General features: G+C 50.8%; 2 protein-coding genes across 7 annotated transcripts; one reads left to right on the top strand and one right to left on the bottom strand.

Moving 5' to 3' along the window:
• The first annotated feature begins 89 nt into the window (after positions 1 to 89).
• Positions 90 to 12,485, top strand: LOC121672160 (zinc finger protein 821). Of its 6 annotated transcripts, none has more exons than XM_042044697.1 (8): positions 90 to 189; positions 376 to 528; positions 1,623 to 1,714; positions 8,464 to 8,589; positions 9,025 to 9,167; positions 9,704 to 9,808; positions 10,693 to 10,859; positions 11,569 to 12,485. In XM_042044697.1, the coding sequence occupies exons 3-8, from the start codon at positions 1,675 to 1,677 to the stop codon at positions 12,221 to 12,223; spliced, it is 1,236 nt and encodes a 411-aa protein (XP_041900631.1). In that variant the 5' UTR covers positions 90 to 189; positions 376 to 528; positions 1,623 to 1,674; the 3' UTR covers positions 12,224 to 12,485. The 6 variants fall into 6 exon arrangements, with proteins under 6 accessions (XP_041900631.1, XP_041900628.1, XP_041900627.1 ...); XM_042044694.1 differs by lacking the exons at positions 90 to 189; positions 376 to 528 and adding exons at positions 535 to 746; positions 3,753 to 3,836 and having other exon boundaries at positions 5,175 to 8,589; XM_042044693.1 differs by lacking the exons at positions 90 to 189; positions 376 to 528 and adding exons at positions 535 to 746; positions 3,687 to 3,836 and having other exon boundaries at positions 5,175 to 8,589.
• Positions 12,486 to 14,302: 1,817 nt separating this feature from the next.
• On the bottom strand, positions 14,303 to 20,955 carry LOC121672158 (ataxin-1-like). The gene has a single exon (XM_042044691.1). The coding sequence runs from the start codon at positions 20,817 to 20,819 to the stop codon at positions 18,753 to 18,755; it is 2,067 nt and encodes a 688-aa protein (XP_041900625.1). The 5' UTR covers positions 20,820 to 20,955; the 3' UTR covers positions 14,303 to 18,752.
• Between the last annotated feature and the right edge of the window lie 66 nt (positions 20,956 to 21,021).

The following is a 21,021-nucleotide window of genomic DNA, read 5'->3' as shown; positions in this document are numbered from 1 at the left end:
CCGGTGCCCGCCCCCGGCACGGCCGTTCCGGTAACGCGGCGTTCCGCCTGGTGCTGTGACCCGGCCGTGGGCGGTGAGCGGGGCCGGGGTGCCCTCGGTTCTCTGAGGGCCGCACGACGCTGGCGCCACCGCGAAGGAGAGTCGGACCGAAGAGCAGCCCGGGCCTGGGCCCGGTACCACAATCCCCGGGTAAGCGGGCCCAGCGGGCGTTCCAAGCGGGCCCGCTGATCCCGCGGCGACGGCGCTCGCTGGCCCGCGAGGAGAAGCGGCCGCGAGCCCCCGGGGCGGGGCGGTTCGTCTTCAGCAGGTGCGTGAGTTCAGAACGCGCGCGGTGGGTCTAAGTTAATACTAAACCCGTGCATTTTGGCCTTGCAGGGTACGCGAGATTCTGGTGAGCCGGGGCGGCACGAGGGCTCCCCGGTGAGCTGCCGGCAGAGGCGGCCGGGGCGGGCGAGCCCCGCTGCAGGCACGGATGAGCTCCCTCGGACGGTCCGGAGTCACGCACTGGGCTGGATCCATGGCAAACAGGTGAGACGCTTCAGCTGACGAAAACCCGGCACCCGAGGTCTGCGGACGAGTCGGTGACAGCGGTGACGTGCCGTGCCCTCCCGGTGCCGAGCCGTGGCTCCCGTGCCCGCGCCCGTGCTCGCGTCGCGCACTCCGGCGGCGTCCTCCGCCATCTTGCCCGTCCGTCTGTCCGCTGCCCTTTGTCTGTCCGCGGCTCCCGGCGCCTGCGGCGGGACCGGGTAAGGCGGGCCGGGCCGGGCTGGGGTTTCCGCCCGCGAGGGGCGAACCGGGTCTCGCGGCGGGACCTCCGCTGCCGAGGCCGGTCTGACTGTCAGGGCTGCCCGGCCAGGACCTCGGGGGCCCGGTCAGGGTTCCCGCATCCGTCCTGATGCCAGGGGAGCCGCATCCCTTTGTCTAGACGTCCGGCCGCTTGCGGGCCTTGTCCCTTCCTGCCGTCTCCCGTGTGCTGGGACTGCCGGCTGGATCCCGCTATCTGGGGAGGTTGTCGAGATCTTCGTGTGCGTCCATCTGAGAAGGCTGATGGGATCCCTTTGTCCGTCTGTCAGTGTGAGGCTGACAGAATCCTTTTGTCCGTCTGTCCGAGAAAGCTGATGGGATGTCTGTGTCTCTCTGTCGGCGAGGGGCTGATGAGATTCGTGCGCTTGTCTGTCTGAGGAGGCTGACGGGATCTCCGTGTCCATGTGTCTTGTGGGAAATGGGTTCAGCTCCTCCTTTTGTCTCTCTCTAAGAGGACTGTTGGATGTGCCACGTTCCTCTGCCAGTTCAACAAGGATGATTATTAGGCTGCAGGAATGGACAGGAGGGAGAAGGGTGTTGGGACTGAGGCTGCAGTAATTTTTGAAGGGGACACTCATCTTTTGGAGGGGGCAGGATTGCTTAAACCTTTGCCTGAGAACTGGGTAGGACTGCCTATGCACAGTGCTTTGTGACATGCTTGTGGATTGTGTTGGACGCTGGCCTGGAATCCAGCTGTGGTGATGCAGAGCGAGCCCCATAGGCAGAAGGGTGGGGAATGACGCTGGGACAGCCAGCTGAGCTTGGCCAGAGACTTGGAAGGTTTCAGTGAAGTGTGTGACAGACTCTTCTCTTCTCAGATGAGCCCTCTGCAGAGGGGAGGAACACTCTGTGCTCCCAGGTCAGGGAAACATGTCCCGTCGGAAACAGACCACTCCTAACAAAGTTCACTGTGAGTATGATGTTACGCACTATTCTGGGACCCTTGCTGTGGCTGGATTGTGGAGTGAGGTGGGGAGGAGTGGAATGATGGGAAGGGACAGGTTGTGGGGAATGGTGGTTACTCATGTTTTGTCTTAGGTGCATAAGAAGAGAAACTCAGTTCTCTGCATCAGGGAAGCTGGCTGTGTCCTGGCATAGCAGGACAGGGATAGGCTTGAACAAACAACTAATGTTGTAAAGGTGGGTGTGTATGTGCAGGGCCTGTAGCTGGGCTTTGCATTCACACTGTCAAAAGTACAAGTCAGAATACTAGAAAATGCACTTGGGACTCTGGCCTGCCTTGGGTAGCAAAGGAAGTTCTAGACAAGGTGGTTGGAGCATGCTGGCTGAAAGCAAGCAAGTCCTGGGTTTTGATCTTCATGCTGCCACAAACTGAGCTGACTGGCCTTGGGCGTGTTACGTAAGCTCACTGTATCTCAGTTTCCTACCAGATAATGAAATAAAGCCATTTGCTCTTTACCGTCAAGGAATGGGTGGTGGCCAAGTCATTTACAGGACAAACAAGTGCTGTCTGCCAGATCATTCTTGAGCTGAGGTGGTAAGATGGATCTCTGTTTCTCCAGCATTGCCAAGACTTTTAGCATTTGTTTGACAGTGGAAGGGCTGAAGATGCTGTACATCAGCACTTCTTGTGGGCAGGCTACAGCCAGGCACCAGTGGAGCTGGGAGACATAGATGGAGGTTTTGCAGAGGGGAAACTGCACATGCGTAGCTTTTGTTTGGCAGCAGAGGGAAGGTGAGGGGCCTGAAGCTATGCCCTTGTTCATACTCAGGTTTGTGGCTAGAGGCATGCTGGGAATTTGGGCTGGAATTAGGAAAACAAGTTTCCACTTCTGTAGACCTCTGAGAGCAAGGCTGCTGAGAGGGCCCTGTGGTTTTTTGGCTGCAGTAGCTGTCGGGAGTATGAGACAGAGCTGAGTGCTGCAGCCCTAACACTGCCTCACTGCTGGTGCTGCTGGCTTGCATGTCTGCGTGTTTGTGTGCTTCCTCTGTGCGCAGGTACGCAACAGGCATCTGTGCATGCTGCTCTTTGTGCTAGGGGAAACTCTGTGCTGGAGCTGACACCTAGCACAGTCGGTGAGTGCACTGGCAAGAACTGCCTCTGTCTGGGACTCGCAGCCCCACTGGCTGGGCAGCTTGGGAGAGCCAACTGAGCTGTCCTTGTTGGCCAGAGTGAGGATCTCAAGGAGTGTGGCTTGTGGCATCTGCATTGCTTGTACTCTCCGATTCCTGCTTCTGGTTGCTGGGTTCCACAGTGGGCAGAGTACAGGTGTAATTTGCTTGATAATACATCAATGACTTTGGAGTTGTCGTTCTTAGAGAAATTTGGTATGTCTGGTATTTTGTCCTGTGATGCCAGTAACGTGCCTTGTGTCCACACACTTCTGCTTCTGAGAGTGCCCAGGTATTACTGCTGCCATTGAGCTCAGGTTTATGTCAGGTATGCACTTAAGCTGTCTCCCTTGGGCCAGAGTCGGGGTCTCTTGAGGATGGAAACCAAGGGCTACAGCAGCTCTAATGGTGCAGGTAGTTTTCATGGCGTTTAGCTGGGTGCTTTTCTGCACTTCACTGCATAAGGGTTATGTTCTTCAGAAGCTTGTACTATCATATATAAAACTCTACATACCACAAAATTCAGCTGTGCACTGTTTTCACAATGAACACTGCGTTTTTGTCTGCAATACAAATGATTGTATCTCCAGTCTTGGTTTCGAGGGAAGCTGTCTGACAAACATGCTACCGGTGGGCATGAGCTTATAGCATCAGGTATGCCATGGAGAGGAGTTCACCTCCTCTACACGCAGTATGTTGCTACAGAGCAACTATTCAGCAGGAGCCATCAAGAGCAGCAAGTAGGACTACAAGAAAATAAAGGGACCGAGAGATACCAGAACTTGTCAATGGTGATGTCTTCACCTTAGGATGGAAAATCTTGTCTGTCTTATGATGAACGCCACGAAATCGTTGGGACTTCTCTGTTTACCTAGCCTGCTGTGTGTCTGGAGGGCCCAGAAATGCCGTGCAGTGCCCTGACGAGGATAATCGGAGAGAGCATCGGCTCCAAGAACGGGGTGAGCCAGCAGAATGAGTCAGGCTGAGACATAGCAGACATATTACTGGGACTTCTTCACAGGGACTGCAGTGGTTGGGAGGAGAGGAATGAAAGGGACAGCAGGTATGCAGCTTTTTATGCAGTTGCCTGCAGCTGGGGTCTGATTTGGCAGGCTACGGGGCTGGGGAAGTGCCTTTTCGATTTGCATAAATACGATTGTGCATATATGACTGGACAAATTTGACGGGAGGATGGTGCCTACTTCTTCCTTGCATGGCCACTCCATCTTCTCTTCCTTCTTGGACTCACTAGAGCAAGTGACAGCTGCCGATCTCCTCTCCCTGGCTTGCTTGGTGTCTCCTCTTTCCAGGATTACTTTCCAGGCTTGGCATGACCCTCATTTCACCTTGCTCTCACAACAACATGGTTTGCTGCCCTCACTTAGGACAGAATCACTTTGCTTGGCAAGTGGAGCAATCAGCTAGGAGATTGTATGGTTACAAGTCAAAACAGTTTTAAATAGAAGTTGATGTGTAAAGAAATTCAAAATAATACTGAAACAATAATTAAACAATGATAAAAATTGTGGTAAAATTTATCACAAAAGTCTTACTGTGCATGATGGCAAGTCCCACAGTTTTAATTGTAGTCATTTCCCCTGCAGCACATATAAGGCTCTTAAGAATATAATTTTGTTTTACCATGTGGTACATGAAGAACACACCTGACAAAGTGCTCACAAACAGAACAGTAATAGTGGAATATACTTGTTGAAAAATAAAATACAGTTAGATTGTTTGTGTGGGGATACCTTAATTGATTCAATTTGGTCTTTATTTTCTCCCCAGAGTATGCAGCATAAAAGTTTAAAAACTCTCTAAGCAATTCATCTATTCTTGCATTCATCTGTTACTGCGCTGTCACCCCATCAGTCATGGACCACTTGCTGTCTTTGTGCTTGCCAAAATTTGTTGCAGGTATTAGCATGCACTTCTCTCTCCCTGCTGTCCACAAGCTGCTTTGCTTTCTATTGCTGTGCCCTCTGCAACTGATGCTTATTTTAGAACTCTGGAGAAGAGCTTTTGTTAGATTAATTCCTGCTTCTGAGCTCTATTTATCATGGTTCCAATATCCCATTAATCCTCTATTTCCTTCCCTCTCTCTCTAACACACACATGTTCTGTGCTCTTTGGTGTTCCTTGGATTCTACTGATTTTGAAGGGACAGTATCTTGCAAGAAATAGCACCCAGCATTCACAACCGAGCAGAAATGTTACTTGCATCAAATCCCTTGGTTCTGAAGGGCTCCGTGGACTGCCATTGTTAACCCTTTCAATTGTGTTGTTTTTCATTTCAGTAACCACTACAGCAGTGTGGACAACCCAGAATAGCCATGGGGCAGGTGGAATAGATCCACAGTGGTGGAAAGACATGCAAATTTCAGGTCCAGGAACACAGAGAAGACCTACATGAACAGGGACTTTTAATTGATGTACAAGGAGGGAATAAACTGACTCATCTCTGAGAGACCTTTCTGTTTAGGAAGGAAGGCAGGGGAATGATGCAGTTCTTTTGGATTTTGTTTTGTGGATTTTGGGGTGGGAGTTGTTTGTTTCTGTGTTTATTTTCCAGAACACCTGAGAGTTATCCTGCATTCATACAGTTCAAGAAGGCAAGGGCTCAGGGCTGATACCTCAGCAGACCCTAGCAGTCATGCCTGTCTGTGTTACACAGTGCCACAGGGCTGTCCCCTACCTCCACCACTGCTCACTTGGCATCCCACTCATTCACAGCAGTATGGAGAGGAGAATGGAATACAAAGCAGAGGCATTTGTGTGATTTCTCTTGTCCTACATCTCTAGCTGTTTGTAAACAACTACAGTGACTTGTTTTGGTGTTGTGGTCAGCCTGCAGCCCTTTTTGTATTTAATAAAGAAACTTCTGGAGAAGAGTCTGTGAGTTCACTATTGAGCGTAACATCTCTTACTTATGGCAGTGATCCTAAAGCTGTTGCCTGTCTTAACTCCCCTTTTAAATGAATGGAAGCATACCCAAAGTGGGGTGGAGGTGGGGGTGTGTCTGTTTGTGAGCATGTCTGTGCAGAAACATCAAAAGTATAACCCTGGACCTATCAAACATTAAAGCTCTAAAGCTTCATCAAAGTAGGACTTAGTCCATCAGTAGATAATCAGGACACTCTTTCTTAAGTTCTTTTGTACACTATTACAATATATAAGAAATTTTGTACAAGTGGGAGACAGTATTTTTACATGTTTGCCTTTCCCAGTCCCGTGATGCTTTTAGATACAGGCTGTGGAGGATGCACAGGACGTCACCTGCTAACAGCACGGGTTTGGTTAACAGATTGCATTGCTGGCTGTAAACTGGTTGTTCTCTGCACTGTGCTGAGTCAATGCTCACTGGGCTCTGGGGGTGTTATACAGAGGCTAGAGGCACACACAATTGCTCTCAGTTACTGTGACTGATGGCAGTGTTCCTAATGTGAGGAGTTCCTTCCTCTGTCACCTCAGATAAAGATCTCAGCTCTTAAATCCTGCGGACTGTCTGTGTCCTGCCCTGCCTTTGGGCTCCAGGCTGCTGCTCAGTGGGTGTGTAATCTGTCTGAAAGGGAAAAGGGGGAAGAAAACAAACATGTAATTGCTTCCACGAGCAGCCTAAGTGGCATTTGGGAATTCTGCTTTGGAACTCTGTCAAAGGTAGCAGCACATCTCCCACCGTAGTTTTACATCTGTCCTGTGTTCTGCAGGTTTCCTCATTTCACCATGCTTTCTCTTTCTCTTGCAATGCTTTTTTGGTCTATGGACTTTTATCCTGGTGGTTTGTGGGTTTCTGCTACTTGGAGAGGGCACTGGAATTCTGTGGTGTCTGCTGCTCATACAGTCTGTGTCTCAGTCCCACCAATGTGAGGCTGTCGTCCAGACATAAAAACAGCACTCCAAGTCACGAAAACCATTCAGTGCTGGAATGACTTCTGAAAGGGTGTCACAGCAGTCATGATGGTCCCTGCTGCTTTCAATGACAAATAGACTTGGTGCTCCTCAGCACCTCTCCTCAGGCACATGGATTGTGTTCTCAAATCTTCTGTACAGAACCCTTTCTCACATTTCTGAAACAGAATGATAAAAGCCTTCAAATGCTTTTGGAAACCTCCATGGGGACATTGGGAAGTAAAATTCTTCTCCCACAGTCTCCTTGAAACTTCTGAAGGCCTTTGGAACCTTCCAAAAATTACGGCTTTTTAAAGCCCTGCCAAAATTGCAAGGTGAGCCCCAGGAAGGCAGTGTGAGTGGGAACATGGAGCAACACTGGCTGGAACAGTTCAGCATGTGGGAATGTACCTGTCCTTGTAACAGGACTGGTGCTCTCTCTTGGGAATTCAGTTTCCTGGTTATACTGGTGCCAGCTGTGGCCCTGTGCTAAAAGGTAACATTATCTTCTGAAAGCTATGTCTTGATTTTATGTGAAAAATGCACTGCGTTTTCCTTGGCATTTTCACATTTGTGCTTTGAATGGTTCTTGAGCACTTATGAATCAGTTGATAAATGCAACCCAAAAGCCAGCCTGCTGGGAACTTCAGCACCTTTCCTAGGCCTCCCAGCTCATCCACTGGAAAAGGTAAATCACAACTACCCCTGGAACAATTTGTTTGCTTTTATATGAAAATGAATGGTTGCCTTTCATTGTTATTCTCTGGAACCAAAACTTCTTTGAGCAGGGATTGCTGTAAGAAGTTTTCATTCAGAGCACAAATAACTACTTTCTTCCAAGGTGTTTGCCATCTCCTATTGAGTTGAGGTGCTAGTGGTCACTGCTTTTAACAAAACAAAATGTTTTGTCCTAAACATGCATCTCAGCTCTGTGGGTTCATTCCCTTACACTTCTGTTTTGAGCACATGAAGTGCCAATGAGATTTATTTTAGCAAGAGCCATTCCTGCACAAGGCAAGGTAGTTTTCTATCCATCATATACACGGGAGAACACCAGCTCTGAGCATAGACACCTTCTGTAAGGGCAGCTTGTCCTCATCCCTCCTGGGACAGAAGAGGGTGACAGAGCATGCCAAGGGCAACCTCTAGTTTTGATATCACTGTGGAGGACAGGTGAGGTACCAGGCACTTAGGGAGGCGCTATTTTTGTGCAAAATGCTTGCTACAGCTGGGAATAAGACTTAATAATTTAGAAGAGCTATACAGTACTATCCCTGGTCTGGGATACTGTCATAGTCCCCAGGGGCTTCCTCCCACCCTGAACTGTGCTGCAGGATATTGGTGGATAGCTTGGCAGCAGCAAAAGCCACCTGGCTATTTATGGCAGATATATGGGGTCACAGGTATTCTGTGGCTGGAGTGGCATATATGTAGTATGCAGACAGCAGCCCAGTGTTGCCCATTGCCACTAGTGAGACTCTTCTACACCCAGGCATTGGACTCATACCAGCAGGTGCCAGAGGCTGGTGTGGCAGGGTAGGCAAGCAGAGAAGTGACCTAAGTGCTTTCCAAGAGGTGACTCCAGAGGTTCTGCACAGTGCAGGTGAGCAGCCCCATGCCTGTTGTATTTTTGGCAAGCCTTGGTGATGGAAGCAATGGAACAGCACCAGTCTGACTCTTTGTCCTTGTGGCTGCCAGGGGAGCAAGTCTTTGCAGGGCTGGAGGAGCAAGCCCGCCAAGCCATGATGAAAAACAGCTTTCCTGGAGCTCTTGGGGACCAAAGGCCAACAATTCGTCCACTGCAAGACCCTGACTCCAGCAGCAGTGAGTTCTGCCCCTTCCAATAACAGCAAGGTAGTAGACTGGGGAGACTCTGGAAAGGGGTGAGGCTGAGGGCTGCATAGTGTGTGTGCATCCTCCGAGGACTGTCTTACCCAGCTCCTCCTCCAGGTTAGCCCTTTGCTCCAGTGCAGGACTTTGTCCTAAGGACCAGACCAGCACAGCACAGACTGGACAATGCCATGGGACCCAGTCCCATTTCACCAGAGCAAGGTGGAAACAGCAGCAGGTCTGGCAATTGTCAAACAAGGCAGTGTAAGGGGCCATGCCCAGGGACTCAAGTGCCCTAGACTGAGTTTAAATGGAACCCCTAGTTGGAGGGGGTGGGTAGAGGCCCCTTGTAATGCTGGTCAGGACAGTTAAGGCCTGTGAGTGCTGTCAGGACCCTGACACTTGGTATAACTGTTCTGCACATTTCAGGTGGCAGCGATGATGAGGAAACCACTCAGGATGAAGTTTCTTCCCATACGTCCGAGGAAGATGGCTCAATGGTGAAAGTGAAGAAGGAATTAGAAAATGCAGAACGACCTGTGGCCAGAACTCCACTGATGAGAGAAAATGAGGCAAGTGTGTACTGGCTCTGCACTCACCATAGCCTCCAGGGAGAGAGAAGGGTACTGTCTAAACACTTCCTCTCCCCATCATGTTTCTTTATCTTTCTCTCCCTCCCACCTCCTCCAAACAATGTCTCCTGGCAGGAGGAAAGGGTATGAAGAGCTTTTTGGCTGCCTGGAACAGGAGACAGCAGGCACACACTGGCCAAGATGTTTGCAGAGTGCTTCCCCTTCCCTTGGTTCTGGTGCCATTCTCCAATCGGCTTCCCCTTGCCACAGAACAGGCCCTGCCTTCTAGAGCCACTGTGCTGGCAAGAACCTGGGTGCAAGTGAAGCCATGAGGCTTCTGCCTCCTTTCTGTGAGATGCAGGAGTTTTGCTCAGAGGCTACAGAAGGAGGTTTCTTTCAGATGTCAAGAACCCAAACCAGCCCTGGCAGGACTGGGCGCTCGATCTGCTGGCAGCATTGGGAGGAGCTAAGGAAGGGGCGGTGTGGCTGCGGGGGGTCTGTGTGCCTTACACCAACGTGGCTGTTCCCACATGTAGGTGCCTGAGAGTTTGAACGCTGACCCCATGCTGGGACTGTCACAATGCCCCCTCTGCCAGCTGGAGTGTGGAAGCAGAGATCAACTCATTGCACATGTGTACCAGGTAGGGATAGTTCCAAACTGTGGAGTGTCTCTGGCCTGAAGCCTCAAATCCAGAAACAACTCAAAGCACAGAGTAACTTGGTTCTGGTCTTTGCAACCACAGAACTGAACTTCTAGCTAGGATGTGACTGAAGTTTACAGCTGTAAACTGTGTCCAGAGGGTGGCCGGGGGAAAGAATTAGCAAGGCCCTGGTCTACAGATCTGGAAAACACAACTCTGTGCCAAGGCTGTCTCTGCAAGTATTTCAGGCTAAAACCAGACAGTTCCTTCAAATTAAACATGAAAGCAATTTTTACGTCATTCAGTGAGATAAGAAACCTTCCTCCTGATCATTTATTTTATACTTCATTACAGTTCTTGTAATTACACTTCAGAATAGCTGTTCTTCATCAAAATTATTCCAGTTTTGCAAGAAATCTGTGGTAAAATCTTAGGTTTTGTTGTCAGTGCTCTCTTCATAGCACACCAAAGTCTGTAGCAGAAGGAATGAAGCAGAACTGAATTGGCCACTTACCTGTACCAGTTGTCTCCATCTAAGTGCTTCCTCACCAGCATCCTGCCTTGCTGTTAATTGAGTCATGCTTTGTCCTGCACCAGCAGCTCCTGGAGTGCATTTTCGAAAACAAGGGTCAGGTCTTACAATCCAAGTGTTTTGGCCTTAATCTTTTCTCCTGCACTGGAGTTGAGCCATAAAGGGTTTCCTCCTTGTTTGACCTGTGACACACCAAATTTCTTGTCTTGAGCTTGGTCTAAAAGCTGGCAGATAGAGATTTAGCAGTAAAAGGTTCCTATTCCAAGAGGCTGAACAGAATGGTTTGAGCATGCCTTGGGCTGGGCAGGGAGCTGGGCAATGTGTAACTACCACCTAAGTGGTTGTTTTGCAGCACACTGGAGCGGTGGTGAGTGCCAAGAGCTACCTGTGTCCTGTGTGTGGCAGAGCCCTCAGCTCCCCAGGATCCCTTGGGAGACATCTCCTGATCCACTCAGAGGACCAGCTGTCCAATTGTGCAGTTTGTGGAGCACGCTTCACCAGCCACGCCACCTTCAACAGGTCAGGGTCACCCTGGCCAGTGAGTGGGCTAGGGCACCACATTAAAGATTAGGTGGGTTGCCATGAATGACTCAGAAGTGGTGGCACTGGACCCACTGAGGCCTGTAGGACAGTGCATAACACCCCCAGTGAGTGAGATCCTCTTGATCCCTTCCTGTCTGCAGCTCTGCATCCCCTGCCAAGACGTCTGCAGGCTGTGCTGGTAAAAGGGTCTTTCTTAGCACTGTGCAGAGCTAGAGAAGTGCAGAAAGCACTGTGGGCTCCAGTCTCTGGAGAAGAATCCACCCTTCCCCTTGCCCACCAATCCATTGGAGTATGGCTGCACTATCCAGATGTGTTCATCACGCCCGGAGCAGGACTACAGGCAGAGACCAAAATGTTCTTTTTTTGTGTCCTGCCTAGGGGGAGATTATCTACTGACCAGTGGAATGGGGCTAAAAGGAGAAATTCAGAGATGATGGGGAGGAGCGGCCTGCTGGTTTATTCCCACTCTTGCACTCTTCCAACCCAGATACTGCTCCGGGCTAATCCACTTCCTACCCTGGATAGGATAGTGCTTAATTTGAGATACTCAGACGTATCTGTGGGCAAATGATTTAGCAGAGGCCTCTGCCACGGGCTGTAGTGGGAGCATTGTTCATGGCAGCCCATGAGATGGGGACTCTGCCCACAGCACCAAGCCTCTGATTCTGTTCATCCTGCTTTGCAGTGAGAAGCTGCCAGAGGTGCTCAGTGCAGATCGGCTGCCGGCACCACAGAGCCAGGGCCCCTCCAGTGCTGAGGGCAAGGATGTTGCCTTTTGCACCCCTGTGTATCCTGCGGGCATCCTCCTGGTATGCAACAACTGCGCTGCGTACCGTAAGCTGCTTGAGGCACAGACCCCCGGCATGCGCAAGTGGGCCCTGCGGCGCCAGAACGAGCCCCTGGAAGTGCGGTTGCAGCGCCTGGAGCGGGAGCGCACAGCTAAGAAGAGCCGGCGGGACAACGAGACACCTGAGGAGCGGGAAGTGAGGCGCATGCGGGATCGGGAAGCCAAGCGGCTGCAGCGCATGCAGGAGACAGACGAGCAGCGGGCGCGGCGGCTGCAGAGGGACCGGGAAGCCATGCGCCTGAAACGCGCAAACGAGACCCCCGAGAAGCGACAAGCCCGGCTCATCCGGGAGCGTGAGGCCAAGAGGCTCAAGCGGCGCCTGGAGAAGATGGATATGATGCTCCGGGCACAGTTTGGCCAGGATCCCTCTGCCATGGCCGCTTTGGCAGCTGAGATGAACTTTTTCCAGCTGCCAGTGAGCAATGTGGAGCTGGAGAGCCAGCTGCTGGGCAAAATGACCTTTGAGGAGCAGAGCAACAGTGCATTGCACTAAACCACAGCCAAGAACTGTGCTGCCTTTGCTGCACCTGCCACATGTGCACTAGCAGGCTTCCACACTCAGGAGGCTGCTGTGGGTCCCTGCCTGACCCTTCCTGACACGTGGTTTTGGTTTTCCTCTGAACCCAGGAGGCGAACAGGGCTGAGAGATGCCTGCCAAAGCAGCTCTGGTGGGAGCAGATTCTGAGGATACAGTCTGCTCTGGGGGCCAAGTCACAGCCTGTGACAGAAGGAAAATAAATTAATGTTCACATGTATTAGTCCCCTTCTTTGTGCTTTGTCCTGTTTTTGAGCCCTTGCCCTGTAAATAGGTCTAGGCTGCTGTAGTTCTGCTGTAGGTTCCAATTCCAAGGGGCTGAACAGAATGGTTTGAGCATGCCTCAGACTGGGCAGGAAGCTGTAGAAACCCACCTCAGTAAAAAAGGATCTTGTTTACTGCAGCATGAATTACAGAGCTGAAGACTGATAGTCCACAACTCCTCCAGGAGTAATCCTTTGCAGTTTGTACCCATAAAAAAGAAACAAAGGAGGATGTCTTTCTGGAAATGCCTGTGCACACCCTTTTTTTAAACATTGTTATGACATACTTAGTTGCAGTAGCATCCATGGAAAAACTAAGGAACCTGAGGTCCTGTTTTAAGATACCCCATAAAAACAGTGAAAGAAAGGCTGGCCAAGGTAAGCAAATAGCAAACAAGTTTGTTGCTTTACTTACAAGTTAATTTGCACTTAAACCAGCATTTCAGGTTTGCAAGTGAAAGAGTTGATTGAATGGTAAATAATAGAGTAGGTCAGTTTCTAGGACTCTATGGGTTTGCTTTTCCCTTTATTCAGCACTGGTGAGGCCACATCTGGAGACCTGTGTCCAGTGCTGGAGTCCCCAGTGCAAGAGCAACGCAGACGTACTGGAGGCAAAATGTGATTGTAGCCTGTGCCTCCAGGAGAAGGTTCCCATTGCTAATAGAAATCACTATTAAAACTGTGCAGCTATGGAAATTATATCTAGGCATCTTTAAACTGCAAAAGGCAAAAAGCAGTGGCACAGAAGGACTCATGGCAGGATAAAGAAGTGGTACACTCGCCATTATTTGGTTTCTTTAAGAATGAGCACCTGAAAATGCATGGTGTAATTTCGTGGTTTTCAGACATCAGCCCACCAAAAGCCAGTGTGCCACACTTCTGTGTTTTGTAGCCTGAAAGCCCCTATTACCTCCACAGCATTTCCAATTAAGTTCTAGAGTCATACGGTGGTTCAAACACCTTGGGAAGTACTGTCTTCTCTCTGATGGCTGTTTCTCTTTAAGTCAGAAGTGGTAACCACAAGACTGCTACTTGAGATCAGAAGAGCAAAGTTAAAACAAGAAGCAAAACCTTTTGACTACTTAAAACCCTCATTTCCTCCTCATTTTTCAGTTTGAAAAACTTTTGATTGCAGTCCCTTAAAACCCTAGTTAAAATAGTTACCTTCCAAATGCATTACGTTGCATTTTTCTGGCAATAATGAATCACTCTCACAGCCAGCCGAGGGGATGCTACAGTTTTCTCCACCTGCCACTGCAACATCTAGTTTCCTCCCTGGAGAAAAGTTGTTTCAACATGACATTCATTCACCCTGTAGAACTGACACCCATCCCCGCTTCTCTCTCTTTGGGAAAAGGCACTGTAAAGAAGCTGTTCAGTTCCATGTTCCTTTGTTCATATCGTCCTTTGTTCTCTGATCTCTCACTGTTATCCTTACCTCTGTTTGTTTTCATACTCAAACCCACAGTTTGCTTCTGGCAATATCTGCTTTTGCTCTACCTCGTGTTTTGCTTGCCCAGCTGAGATGTACCTTTACTCTGCAACCTGCAGCTGGAACTTCCCCTGTAGCGTCACTGATACCTTATTCCAAGGGGTTCAGGAGAGATCACATAACACAGAAGCATCTGAAAACACAGATTTAGGACTTATAATCCATCTGTCACCATGTATCTTGCCCTTGACATGAGTCTCCCCATCACTGTGTAAATCCAGAGAAGCCACATGCTAATGACCACTGATACTGCAGACAAGCAAAAAGTCTCAAACACCAAAGGAAAAGCTATTGGTTTATATATAGATATATATATGTATATAGATATATACTGTGTTTACAGAGTCAACAAGTTAAATGCAATATTCATAAAAGCATTAACAATAAAAATACAATCTGTTTGTAGGCAAATACAGACTTAGAATGGTAAAACAGGAAAAAGGATCTCACCAAAGTACAAATATACAGTACAAATTGATTTATTTAAAACAGTTACAAAAAAAGCACAACAAAATAGAGATTATCCTTAGAATTATTAATGCTTTGTTAAAGATCAGGTAGAAGGAAAGTGGCAGGGACAAAGTTGGAGGGGAGCACCTGACTAGTTCTAAGGCTTTAGATACACTGCATCGGTTACATGTTAATACAGCCATATACTGGGGGTTATAGTGAGGGGTCAGCACTTATCTACAAACATCTCTCTGCCTCAGGGCAGCCCAGCCAGCTCCCCCATGCCTCTCTCTCCCTCTCTCTCTCTCTCTCTCTCTCTCTGAGCAGACCCTCCCCGGCGCTAAGGTGCCATGAAAGCCAGAAACAACTGGAGTGTGCAGGGGCGTGTTGGCAGGGTGGACGGCAGCAGCCTGGAAGGACCTTAGGGGCAATTCTGTCCTTGATGGACAGGTGTGAAGGCATGGAAGGGCCTGGACCATCAGCATTTTAAACTATATGTGGAACACCCTGGGCCAAACTGTACAGACTGTGTATTTGTAGCCATCTTAGCAGCTTCTGCAAAGTGTCAGGCTCTAGCACAGCTTGAAAGACAAGGAGCATTTGTGAGTGACGGTGGGGAAAGGCACGTGTGCTGCTGCGGGCAGGAACTAGCATTTGGGCTACTCCAGCTGCTGTAGTTTCTTTTACAATATTTTCTGAGTAACAGGGATTGTTAGTTCTCTACAGGACAAAGTGACTTCAAGTGTGGGGTGGGGACAGGGACACTTAATGTGAAAAGTGCAATATAAAAAGCTGCTCAGCAGCTGGAAGGGGAAGGCAGAGGGGCCTCTGCAGCTTCCTTCCCTTCCAGACAGAGCTTCCTCTGCATAGTCTGGTAGTGATGAGCGCTCATTGCTGTGAATGCACAGGCCCAGAGACAGGCTTGGCTCCGCTGCACAGCTAACCCCAGCCATGTTCCATGGGATGGGACAGATGGCTACAGCCAGCCATTATTGCATCCCACAGACTCCTGCTACAGAGCATGAGCTGGATAAGATTAGGGCCAGGAGACCTCCTCCTACAGGCAGGACAGACTGCAGCTCTCCTACCCTTCACAACAGCAGCAGGAACATGGTATATTTCTCTGAGAAGTCTGTCACATCTCTGCCACCAGAAAAGCCCAGGTAACCATCCCACTCTGAAATGTCTTCCTGGCTTTATCTCCTCCTTTCCCTGTAAACCTAAGAATTGAAAGACTCCTCCATGGGCTCATTCACAGCATTTCTCCCTGCAGCAGAGCCTGTCTCACACACTCCCTGTCCCAGGAGAGCCTCAGTACTCAGTACAACCATCACTATGGTGCTAAGCCATATAGCCCTGCCCAGTAAGGACAGGTTCCAGCAACACTAGCACTGCTGAGCTGGGCTGGAGAATTGCCAGTGGCCCCCTCCTGCCCACCCTTTGGGGCAAGCAGCCAGACACACAGATTCTTCACCTCAGTCCCCTATCATGAGCTGTGCTTCAAACCACTGCTTCCAGGGAAGAGCTGGCAGCTGAAACATCCACAACACTGGGACTGACAGGAGCCTGGGTAAAAGCACTAAGGTCCAGTTCACCCTGGCCTGTTCCACAGAGCTCAGGACTGCACTCAACAGAGGTGCAGCAAGCCAAAGTCCAGGTCAGCAGCCAGGTAAACAACAGGGCGAGCACCTTCACAGCCCTTCAGCTGCCTACAGTACAAAGCTATTTAAGCCACACAGCATCTTGCCTCATTTGTCAGTACTGCCCATTCCGACAGTGCAGCTGAGATCGAGGAGTTACAGTAACACACATGGTATAAGGCAAGCTCTCCAAACCCTCACTCTAAGACAGACTCCTGTGTTCAGAGACACACAAGGGGCTCTGCACTCTCAGCTGCTCAGACATTGCCTCTATGGTGTAACCAGCCCCTCTACATTCACATGCCATATGTATGCAAGATCCCTTTCTCAAGTGCCTGTCACAGCCCTGAATTCCTTTGCATGCACTGTGCAAAGAACAGGCATGAGAACCTGGGCTCCTCTGCCTCCTGCCTTTGGCCCCAGACACCTCAGATATCCTGAGCATTAAGTACTAATTACCAGCATTAATCGAGAGTTTTATGTAGGAGAGTCCAGTCAGCAGGAGCTGTGACACCTCAAGGGGATGAAGAGGCCCAGGTGGACCCTTCACTGACAAATGGAGCCATGAAAACAGCATCTGTTCCCACAGCTGCTGCACCTGAGAAGGCAGAATCTTCCCACAACAGCATCACCGTAACTTCACACATCCCAAATGCAGCTGATGAAACCAGAAGTAGTGTGTCATTTGGGAGAAGCTACACGTGATACAGGCAGCATCCTCATTCTGGAGAACCCTGTGAGGCACAAACACTGAAGGCATGGTTAGCACATATCTCACCTAAGGCCTGTCCTGGTGCAGGCATTTTAAAGGCAACAGAAATGGCTAGCAATGTGCTAGGAAAACAGGACTGAGGCCAGGATGGAAGGGACATTCTGGAGACTAACTTGCCCAATACACATGCAGAGCATGCGTCCCTTGCACAGTCAGCAGAAGCCAACCAGTTACAGGACACACTCCTGGGGAGTGCAGAACAGCCCTGAGACAGCACCACTGCAAGGAGAGGTGCTGACACACACCATTCTGTGACAGAGAGGAGTGGTGCCCCAAGAGTCAGGCACATCTGACAAATTTCAGGAAGATGAGAGCAGAGAGACAGAAACAGCATGCTGAACATCAGGACCCTGCACACTAAGAAAGGCCCTCTCCAAAGCCTGGTCCTATGACAGAGATGGGCACCTGAACACAAGGAATACCTAACCCAGGTTAAGTCAGTGAAAACTGTTTTCTCACCAGGACAGTGACTATTCTTTATCCTGGCTGAGCAATTAGAGATGGAGTCATAACACACCGTCAAAGAGGGCAGATTAGTGTAACTATAGGAGCCTTCATTCAATAGAGCATTATCACCACAATGAGGTATTCATACACAATTGTATTAAATCTCACCATGAAAAAGACTACTCTTGATTTTACCACATTGTTTTACAGAGGAACTCCAAAGAGAAGCATCAGAAAAACTAACACAAGACCACCCCAAAATGCCCTGTGACACTGTGATATTTTTAGAGTCCCTACACTAATCATAGAACTGTACTTAGCACAAACTTTGTACCTTGCCTGCACGTGCACAAACATTTGTCTCTTGTCTAGAGCTTATTCAGGAAACTGCCTGCAGGGAAGGATTAGCCATCTGGAATATTTTTCTGACTTAACTACAAAATAGCATCGGTCTTCTCACAGAAGAAGGATGTTTTCATCCTTCCCTAGAGAATGCTGAATGTATTTTGTTCCATATTTTAAAAAAACCCAAACCAATAAAATACCCCAAACAAAAATTCAACCAAACAAAAAAAATCCAACCCCATTCATCCCTAGGTTAAGCCTCTGCAAAAGCTATCAGCCCAGGAGGTGTTTTCTTGAAAGTTACTAACATGGGAAGATTTGATTTGGTGGCAAACAACTAAGTAGACTTTATAGCAGGAAACAGACATCTCCCATCCCAACTTGTGTCCCATCCCAAGTGCTCAAGTTCCCTATTCACCTACACCCAAACCCACCCTTTTGGTCCTTCCTCTTGAATTTCTGTGATTCATTCAAATCTGTACATTCTTTGCAAGAAGAAAGAGCAGTTGGATTCAGTGGAAGAGACATTACCCAGAACCACCAGAGAAGCACCTCCATCCTGCCCTTGAGAGCTCCATCGGTGAACGGTCCTTTTAAAGTGCATGTGTAAAGAAAGGGGATACTGGGAGAATAGCCCCCAAACTCCAGTGGGGACCCATCTCTTCCCATCATGAGAAAGGAGGAATAAAATCTTCAGCAATTTTATCTGCTACCTTAAGCCAAGTCTGCCCTCCTCGTCTCTCTACCTGCCCCAAATGCTCGGCCCCTGCCCCGCAGGGAGTCAGTTATCCCAGGAGGTGGGAGAATGCCCCAGCCTCTGGCCTCTGGAATGCTCTCATCACACACTCATGAGCACATCCCTGCTCCCCACCCCAGCTAGCCTGTTGCTGCTCCCTGAGGCACTGGAGCCCTCCTGACTCCCCAGGAGGAACTGGTCAGCCATGGAACTGGAATGGAGCCATTCCTGCAAGGCAGAGAGCAGACTTTGCTGGTGAGCCTATGACAGAGTCTGTGCAATTCCTCCACCTGATGGTGAGGCTCACCTGCTGTGGCCGCCCTAGCTCACACCTCCAAGGGATCATTTCCCTGCATTCGAACGCCCTTCAATAGACAGCTTGACCTCCTGGGGAATGAAAGAGGGACGGAGCAGAGAGGGCCGAGGCTCCTCTGCCTGCACGCTGTATCTTTGGAAGCCTGTGGCCAAACTGTACAGACTGCCAGCCTCAGGCTGAGAGGATTCTGCGTGAGAGCTCTGGACCATGTTGGCTCTATCTGTGTGGCTCTTCCTTTCAGCAGCTCTGTCAGATGGCTCTCTGGGCCCCTGAGCTGTTCGTTCCAGTCTCTCCCTAGCAGACACCAGCTGATCTGTGAGAGGGGAGTTGGCCTGAGAAGCAGAGTTGCCATTCATGCTCTGTAAACTGATTGATATGCAGACATCCCCCACTTGCAGCCTGTGACAAGGCAAAGCAAAGAGCTGAGCAGTCCTCCCTGGGCTGCAGGAGGACCAGCCCTGGCCGTACACAAAGAAGGGATGCTCTGGGGGCACATCAATGCTCACTTTACTTTGTTGCTCCCCAACCACAAAATGCAGTGTGACAAGCCCAGGCCACTGGCTTTCCTGAATATCCACCACAGTGCTGGAGTCGATCTTCAGGCCTCCACTCACCTCCGCACTGCGAACAAAGTCTTGAGTCTGCAGGTCCTCCACCCGCTTGAGCTCTCCTGTCGCCAGCTGGATGATGGCTCCTTTCATGAAGTGAGAGGGCAGTTGTGAGGAGCTGGGTGGCTGCAAATGGGCCAGCTCCTTTTCAAGCACATTTCCTCGAGCCTGTGCATCTGGGCTCTCCCTCACCAGGGCTTCTGAAGTGGAAGACCTGACAGGCTCAGATCCAACGGGAACAAGGACTGGCTTGCCGTTGGCTATCACCATTCCTTTGGTTAACTGTCTCTGTCTAACAGTCTCTTCAGGGGACATTCCACATGGGCTCTGGGACTGGCTGTTCCCAGCTGCAGCCCTGTCTGTGGTGTTCCTCGGCATGTCTCCCTGCCCATCAGGAATATTATGGCAAAGGTTCAAAGGGCTTGGGTCATCTTTCCTCTGGGCTGCCAGAACATGATAATCCTGAGCCGCCAACACCCCCACTACCCTCTGAACCTCCAGATCAGCATCTGGGGTGCTCCTGTGAGTAGGCACAGATATCTCTCTTCCCAGCATCTGGTAACCTGGAAGGAACTGTCCGTCGCCCATACATCCTGCTGCAGCCCCTGGGGGCAGACAGTCCTCAGCTGCACTGCTGGCAGAGTCCACGGCCTCGCTGGGCCTACTGGCCACGCTTTGCTCCAGGGGTCTCTGCCCACCATTGGCCGCAGCCACCTCTGAGCTCAGCTGACTGTGGTGCTGAGGAGACTCTGGGCTCCCACCTGCTACAGGTGCCTCATAGGCTGAATACCCTGGTGGGAGGCGGGACATCTGATAATAAACAGGAATTCTCCCCGGTGCCATGTCCAGCGGCTGAGGCGCAGCATGGTGCTGCATCTGCCCAGGAGAGGCTGCAGAGGTGGACTTGTTGAAGCTGTGGGTGGGAGAGGTAGTCTGGGGGGAAGGAGCAGCTTCTTCTGTGAACAGGGAGGCATATGGCACAAAGTGGGGGACATGGGGGGCGGTGAGGTTGGTAGAGGGAGACAGGAGAGGACTAGGCAGGAAGGCAGGAGGGACGGCATAGGGCACTGTGTAGTGGGAACCGATGAGCTGCAGGGAGGCCGAAGGGATCTGTGCATAGTGGATGGAGGGGAAGGGCACCCCCGGGTGCTGGATGATGGGCGAGGTCACGTTGAAGGCAGGGGGCAGGGGGCTCACGTTCACCACGGGGTGCAGGCCCGTGGGGGAGAAGGTGGCAGGCGGTGCTGCCACTTTGTAGAGCATCCCGTACTGGTCCACCGTCAGCCCTGCCGCCGCCTCGGGGGCCTCGCCGGGACCGTAGCGCGGTGCGGCGGGAGCCGGCCCGGCCGTGCGGGCCCACTCGGGGCCCTCGCCCGAGCCCTGGGCTCCCCCCGCCCGTCCCGCCTCGGTGCCAGTGTTGGCGGCGGCAAGTTCCCGCTTCTTTGGCGGGAGACACTCCTGGCTCCGCTCGTGGCCCGCTCTCATGGCGCCCCGCGGTGTCCCGGCAGCCCCGGCCGCGACGCTCGTTCATGGGGGCACCCACTGGGGCTGCCACGCGCGGGCTCCTGGATCCGCGCCGCCGGCCGCCGCCTCACCTGTGCCAGGAACAGAGGGAGCCATGAGTCCCGGCCTCGGGAACGGGGGGGCGGCCCAAGCCCCGGCTCCGGGAACGGGCACGGCGATGGCC

This window comes from Corvus kubaryi, unplaced genomic scaffold, assembly GCF_017639235.1.
Source record: "Corvus kubaryi isolate FWS band 111438036 unplaced genomic scaffold, C.kubaryi_AGA036_p1.0 39845, whole genome shotgun sequence".
NCBI lineage: Eukaryota > Metazoa > Chordata > Aves > Passeriformes > Corvidae > Corvus > Corvus kubaryi.
The sequence above is the reverse complement of the archived record's forward strand: the minus strand, read 5'-3'. Positions and strand labels throughout refer to the sequence as shown.